Raw genomic sequence first — 7,500 nt, forward strand, 5'->3', positions numbered from 1 at the left:
TGTGGCACTGGTGTAACTGTGGAGTTCACACGTGTGGGCCGCTGACTGTGTACGCTCGTTGCTGTAGTAGGAGCAGTAGTTGTGGTGGTGGTGGTAGCAGAAGCGAGCCTTTGACTACGAGTGACGTGTATGTAAACACAGCGACCACCACACGAGTTGAGTTCGTCAGCTCTCTCTCTCTCTCTCTCTCTCTTGTCCCACGCTTTTGCTGCCGTGAGGTGAAGGTGAGCGTGCCAGCACTGAGGGCAGTGAAGTCAGTGCCGGTGCTGTGTGTGTGCTGGATCTCCGCTCTTCCTCTGGCTCTGACGGTGTCTGTCTCTCTTTCTCTCCCTCTCTCTCTCTCCTCGCCACGTGCCTGAAGGGGGGAAGATAGGAGCAGTAGAGAGCGAGTCGCAGCTACTGTGGTTCGTTGCTTTCTTGTCTAGGGGGGGAGAGAGAGGTGGCGGAGAGGGGAGGTAGTGAGGGTGTGGGAACTAATCCCCTCCACTCTGTGTGATCTCTTCCTCAGTGTCTCACTTCACTTGATTCAGCACGTCGCTTCTGGTGTGTGGCGTTGCTGTGTGATGGTCTTCAGGGGCCTGGTCCTTCCTCCATCCCTTCCTGTGGCGGCTCCAGTCCTCACCTGTGGGTGGATGGTGTGTGTTGTCGGGGTGGATGTAAGCACCGTGACAATGTGGAGTGGCTCTGACCTCGGGTACTACATCTCTGTGGCGGATTCTCTGCTGCCACTGTTGCGGGAACTACAGTGACTGACGGCTACAGGCGTCAGTGGTGGTAAGTAAGTAACCCCCAAGACTGACCGTCCTGTACAAGTACCTTCTGTTCTTCCACCCACCCCGCGTCACTGCCAACCCCACCCCACCCCACCCCCACTCCACCCTCACCCCACCTATCCCCATCCGTAGGCCGTGTCGCGAACGGAGCACGTGTTTACACATCGTTTACCTCACAGCCTCTGTGTGTGTGTGTGTGTGTGTGTGTGTGTGTGTGTGTGTGTGTGTGTGTGTCCTCGTCTCCTGTCCGTCACGCTGGATTCCAACCGTGACAGTCCCCCCAGAGGCCTCGGCTCCCAGTGTTCAGCTGGCGCGTGGAGGTGGAGCAACAGGCAGCCGTGTGTCCCTCGTGACTGGCTGTACCACCACCACCACCAACAACAACAGCATTATCGCCTCATGACCCACACACCCCTCATCGCTCAAACAGCAGCCGTCACCGAGGCAGCAGCAGCAGCAGCAGAGTGGCAGTGAGTGGGATGAAGATGTCCACCCCGTGCTCAGCAGTGCCGGGGATGACCCCCGTGACCAGCACGGCAGACACGTCACCCGGGGTGGCAGCGGAGGACAAGGAGGACAGGGAGGTGGCGGGCCAGGAGGAGTACGAGCGAGTGGAGAGGTGGCTGGACGAGCACCCGGACTTCGTGCAGGACTACTTCGCCCGCAAGGCACGCCGCAGTATGGTGGACAGCTGGCTCATCGCTCATGCCCTCTGCCACCCCGCCACCACCTCCTCCCAACCCCCACCCCTACCCCTGGGGGAATCTCTCTCCACCTCCACCACCACCAGCTCCAACTCCAAGCCAAACTCTGGAGCCAACACCCCGGTGAGGAAAATCTCCGCCCAGGAGTTCGAGAGGGGGGGTCCTCTGGGTCCCATCGTCACCACCACTGAGGACGGCCACTCCACCTTCCTGGATCCCTGCCCCTCCCCCTCCACCTCCGCCTCCACCCCTACCCCGGACAGCACCCACGGGGGTTGGGGGGTGGGGATGGGGGGCAGCGTGGTGGGGGACAACAACAAGCCTCACCCCCACCCCCACCACCACCCCCACCCCCACCGGCGGTCCAAGAGCGAGCTGAAAGCTCTGGACGAGAAAGAGCTGATGTACGAGCTGGTGATCGACATCTGCAACGACCTGGACGTGACCAGCCTGTGCTACAAGATCCTGCAGAACCTCTCCGTGCTCCTCAACGCCGACAGGTGCTCGCTCTTCCTCGTGAGGGGGCGGGGCTCTGCGGAGCGCCGCCTGGTGTCCAAGCTGTTCGACGTGAGCTGTGACTCCACCCTGGAGCAGGTGTCCCACTCGGGGCAGCAGGAGATCTGTGTGCCCTGGGGCACCGGCATCATCGGCCACGTGGCGGACACGGGGCACCCAGTCAACATCCCTGATGCTTACCAGGTGAGGGGGGAGGGGGGAGGTGGAGGAGGGGAGGGGGGGGAGGGGTGGCTGGGGGAGAGAGCTGTGGGAATGTTTGGGGTGGGTGGGAAGGTGTGTGTGTGTGTGTGTGTGTGTGTGTGTGTGTGTGGTTCTTCTCGCCATGCCTGTCCCCTTGCCCTGATCTCTGTCTGAATGTCTGTGTGCCTGTCTGTCTCTCTGTCTGTTTGTTTGTCTGTCTGTCTGTCTGAATTTCTGACTATCTGTCTGCCTGTCTGAATTTATGTCTGGCTAAATGTCGGTCTGTCTGCCTGTCTGAATATCTGAGTGTCTGAATGTCTGTCCGTCTGTCTGTCTGCCTGCCCACCTGTCTGTCTGTCTGCCTGTCTGTCTGTCTGAACTTCTGTCTGTCTGAACTTCTGTCTATCTGCCTGTCTGTCTGCCTGTATGTCTGTCTGAATTTCCGACTATCTGTCTGTCTGTCTGAATTTATGTCTGGCTAAATGTCTGTCTGCCTGTCTGTCTGAATATCTGAGTGTCTGAATGTCTGTCCGTCTGTCTGTCTGCCTGCCTACCTGTCTGTCTGAATGTCTGTCTGCCTACCTGTCTGTCTGTCTGTCTGCCTGCCTGTCTGTCTGAACTTCTGTCTATCTGCCTGTCTGTCTGAATGTCTGTCTGTCTGTCTAAATTTCTGTATAGCTAAATTAAATGTCTGTCTGAATGTCCGTCCGTCTGTCTGTCTGTTTGCCTGCCTACCTGTCTACTTGCCTGCCTGCCTGCCTGTCTGTCTGAATGTCTGTCTGTCTGTCTAAATTTCTGTCTGACTAAATTAAATGTCTGTCTGAATGTCCGTCCGTCTGTCTGTCTGTCTGCCTGCCTGCCTGCCTGTCTGTCTGTATGAATTTCTGTCTGTCTGAATGAATGTCTGTCTGCCTGCCTGCCTGTCTGTATGAATTTCTGTCTGTCTGTCTGTCTGTATGAATATCTGCCTGCCTGTTTAAATGTCTGTCTGTCTGCCTGCCTGTCTGTCTGTCTGTCTGAATGTATGTCTGGATGTCTATCCGAATGCCATTCTGAATGACTGAATGTCTGTCTGAATGCCCATCTGAATACCCGTTTGAATGTCTGTCTGTCTGGATGTCTGTTTGTCTGATCGTCTGTCTGAACACATCTGAATGTCTCTCTGAATGTCTTGACTGTTGTCCATATCGTCACGGCCTCAGCGCATACCCCCCCCAGCCCCCCACCCCCCTTGTTTCTGTATCGATGTTTCTGTGCTCGGTGACATGGTTGGAGTTCGTTGCCAGAGTTTTTTGCTTGGCCCCGAGAGCTGGGGAAAAAAAACACAACTCAAAACAAAACAGAAAAGAAAAAAAAAGTCAACGATGAAGATTCTGGCTGATTGTTCTCTTGTGATGAAAGACCTTTCGTTTCAGTCGTTTGTTCGTTCTTGCTTCCCTCATTCTTGCCTGACTCTTGTCTTGTGTGTGTGTGTGTGTGTGTGTGTGTGTGTGTGTGTGTGTGTGTGTGTGTTGTTCTCCTCATGCCTGTCCCCTTGCCCTTATCTCTGTCTGAATGTCTGTGTGCCTGTCTGTCTCTCTGTCTGTTTGTTTGTCTGTCTGTCTGAATTTCTGACTATCTGTCTGTCTGTCTGACTTTATGTCTGGCTAAATGTCGGTCTGTCTGCCTGCCTGTCTGAATATCTGAGTGTCTGAATGTCTGTCCGTCTGTCTGTCTGCCTGCCTACCTGTCTGTGTGAATGTCTGTCTGCCTGCCTGTCTGTCTGCCTACCTGCCTGTCTGTCTGCCTGCCTGTCTGAACGTCTGTCTGTCTGCCTGCATGTCTGTCTGTATGAATTTCTGTCTGTCTGAATGAATGTCTGTCTGCCTGTCTGTCTGAATATCTGTCTGCCTGTTTAAATGTCTGTCTGTCTGTCTGTGTGAATGTATGTCTGGATGTCTATCGGAATGCCTGTCTGAATGACTGAATGTCTGTCTGAATGCCCATCTGAATACCTGTTTGAATGTCTGTCTATCTGGATGTCTGTTTGTCTGATCGTCTGTCTGAACACATCTGAATGTCTCTCTGAATCAGTGTCTGACTGTTGTCCATATCGTCACGGCCTCAGCGCGTATCCCCCCCCCCCACCTTCCCCCCGTTGTTTCTGTATCGATGTTTCCGTGCAAGGTGACATGGTTGGAGTTCGTTGCCAGAGTTTTTTGCTTGGCCCCGAGAGCTGGGAAAAAAAACAACACAACTCAAAACAAAACAGAAAAGAAAAAAAAGTCAACGATGAAGATTCTGGCTGATTGTGTTCTCTTGTGATGAAAGACCTTTCGTTTCAGTCGTTTGTTCGTTCTTGCTTCCCTCATTCTTGCCTGACTCTTGTCTTGTTTGTGTGTGTGTGTGTGTGTGTGTGTGTGTGTGTGTGTGTGTGTGTGTGTGTGTGTGCTGACCCCAAGACCTGGGGATAAAAAACCTATCTGATGATGGTGATGATTCTGAATGATTCTTTTTTCTCATCTCTTCTTTCTGTTCGTGTCAAGACAGGCCGTTCGTCACGGCTGTTCGTTCGTTGATTCGTCCCCGCTTCCCTCTTTTTCTTGTCTGTCTGTCTGTCTCTCTCGGCTGTCTGACTGTCTGTCTTTCTGGCTGTCTGTCTCTCTGTGTCTGTCTCTCTCGCTGTCTGAGTGTCTGTCTGTCTTTCTGTCTGTCTGTCTGTCTCTCTCGCTGTCTGTCTGTCTGTCTTTCTGTCTGTCTGTCTCTCTGTGTCTGTCTCTCTCGCTGTCTGAGTGTCTGTCTGTCTTTCTGGCTGTCTGTCTCTCTCTCTGTCCGTCTCTCTTGCTGTCTGACTGTCTGTCTTTCTGTCTGTCTGTCTCTCTGTGTCTGTCTCTCTCGCTGTCTGAGTGTCTGTCTTTCTGTCTGTCTGTCTCTCTGTGTCTGTCTCTCTCGCTGTCTGAGTGTCTGTCTTTCTGTCTGTCTCTCTGTGTCTGTCTCTCTCGCTGTCTGTCTGTCTGTCTTTCTGTCTGTCTGTCTCTCTGTGTCTGTCTCTCTCTCTGTCTGTCTTTCTGTCTGTCTGTCTGTCTCTCTGTGTCTGTCTCTCTCGCTGTCTGTCTGTCTGTCTTTCTGTCTGTCTGTCTCTCTGTGTCTGTCTCTCTCGCTGTCTGAGTGTATGTCTGTCTTTCTGGCTGTCTGTCTCTCTCTCTGTCCGTCTCTCTTGCTGTCTGACTGTCTGTCTTTCTGTCTGTCTGTCTCTCTGTGTCTGTCTCTCTCGCTGTCTGTCTGTCTGTCTTTCTGTCTGTCTGTCTCTCTGTGTCTGTCTCTCTCGCTGTCTGAGTGTCTGTCTTTCTGTCTGTCTGTCTCTCTGTGTCTGTCTCTCTCGCTGTCTGAGTGTCTGTCTGTCTTTCTGTCTGTCTGTCTCTCTGTGTCTGTCTCTCTCGCTGTCTGTCTGTCTGTCTTTCTGTCTGTCTGTCTCTCTGTGTCTGTCTCTCTCGCTGTCTGAGTGTCTGTCTGTCTTTCTGGCTGTCTGTCTCTCTCTGTGTCTGTCTCTCTCGCTGTCTGACTGTCTGTCTTTCTGTCTGTCTGTCTCTCTGTGTCTGTCTCTCTCGCTGTCTGAGTGTCTGTCTGTCTTTCTGGCTGTCTGTCTCTGTGTGTCTGTCTCTCTCGCTGTCTGACTGTCTGTCTTTCTGTCTGTCTGTCTCTCTGTGTCTGTCTCTCTCGCTGTCTGAGTGTCTGTCTTTCTGTCTGTCTGTCTCTCTGTGTCTGTCTCTCTCGCTGTCTGACTGTCTGTCTTTCTGTCTGTCTGTCTCTCTGTGTCTGTCTCTCTCGCTGTCTGACTGTTGTCTTTCTGTCTGTCTGTCTCTCTCTGTGTCTGTCTCTCTCGCTGTCTGACTGTCTGTCTTTCTGTCTGTCTGTCTCTCTGTGTCTGTCTCTCTCGCTGTCTGAGTGTCTGTCTTTCTGTCTGTCTGTCTCTCTGTGTCTGTCTCTCTCGCTGTCTGTCTGACTGTCTTTCTGTCTGTCTGTCTCTCTCTGTCTGTCTCTCTCGCTGTCTGAGTGTCTGTCTTTCTGTCTGTCTGTCTCTCTGTGTCTGTCTCTCTCGCTGTCTGAGTGTCTGACTGTCTTTCTGTCTGTCTGTCTCTCTGTGTCTGTCTCTCTCGCTGTCTGTCTGTCTGTCTTTCTGTCTGTCTCACTTTATTTGTCTCTCCCCATCAGTCCGGCTCTCTTTCTCTTTCTGCATCCTAGTATCGTCATCATCATCATCATTTTGATGATAATGAAAACAAGAGAGGCAAGGCCTTCAAGACTCACTTGTGATAAATTAAGTCCCCTAGCATTAATTACAGAGTAATTTCCCTTTTTTACTATCTGCACCAAAAACGTTTGCAAAATAAATAAAAAAATTCCATGCTTAGCAAAAGAAGTTCCTGTTTGAACAAAAAATGATAATAATGACTCCTCTTGTTGTTGGGTCAGAATAAGAGGTCAAAGTGCCAAGTTTAGAGAATACAAAAAATATAAATATAACAGTAAATGCAGTTTGCATATAATTAGGCTTCTTTTTTAATTTTTTTTGTGCCCATCCCAGATGTGCAATATTGTTTTAAACAAGATGACTGGAAAGAACTGAATTTTTCCTATTTTTATGCCTAATTTGGTGTCAACTGACAAAGTATTTGCAGAGAAAATGTCAATGTTAAAGTTTACCACGGACACACAGACACACGGACACACACACACACACACACACACACACAGACAACCGAACACCGGGTTAAAACATACTCACTTTGTTTACACAAGTGAGTCAAAAACAAACTACTACTAATAATAGTAATAATAACAACTATGATTACTATTATCATCATTATTGATACTTATATGGTAACTGTCCTCGGTTAAAGACCTGACCCAGCTCAAAGCGCGATACAAACACGAAGTCATTCGCACAACAGACTGCCGTGCCTGGCTTCCTACAGCCGACTGACGGCTGCCTTTAGACACTGATTGTTCCACACACACACACACACACACACACACACACACACATGCGTATATTGGAGTGATGGCTAAGAGGTAACGCGTCCGCCTAGGAAGCGAGAGAATCTGAGCGCGCTGGTTCGAATCACGGCTCAGCCGGCCGATATTTTCTCCCTCTCCACTAGACCGTGAGTGGTGGTCTGGACGCTAGTCATTCGGATGAGACGATAAACCGAGGTCCCGTGTGCAGCACGCACTTAGCGCACGTAAAAGAACCCACGGCAACAAAAGGGTTGTTCCTGGCAAAATTCTGTAGAAAAAATCCACGTCAATAGGAAAAACAAATAAAATTGCAGGCAGGAAAAAACAAA

The 7,500-nt window shown here is 51.1% G+C and overlaps 1 protein-coding gene across 1 annotated transcript in view; it reads left to right on the forward strand.

The window, feature by feature from the left end:
* Positions 1-7,500, forward strand: part of LOC143294404 (dual 3',5'-cyclic-AMP and -GMP phosphodiesterase 11-like) — a 244,310-nt gene that overhangs the window by 61 nt on the left and 236,749 nt on the right. Inside the window, 2 exon segments of the mRNA XM_076605884.1 lie at positions 1-774; positions 1,049-2,176. The exon segment at positions 1-774 is cut by the window's left edge and continues 61 nt beyond it. Of these exon segments, the coding sequence (XP_076461999.1) occupies positions 1,253-2,176 (924 nt within the window). The 5' untranslated portion in view covers positions 1-774; positions 1,049-1,252.

The sequence above is a fragment of the Babylonia areolata genome, chromosome 1 (genome assembly GCF_041734735.1).
Source record: "Babylonia areolata isolate BAREFJ2019XMU chromosome 1, ASM4173473v1, whole genome shotgun sequence".
NCBI classification, from domain to species: Eukaryota; Metazoa; Mollusca; class Gastropoda; order Neogastropoda; family Buccinidae; genus Babylonia; species Babylonia areolata.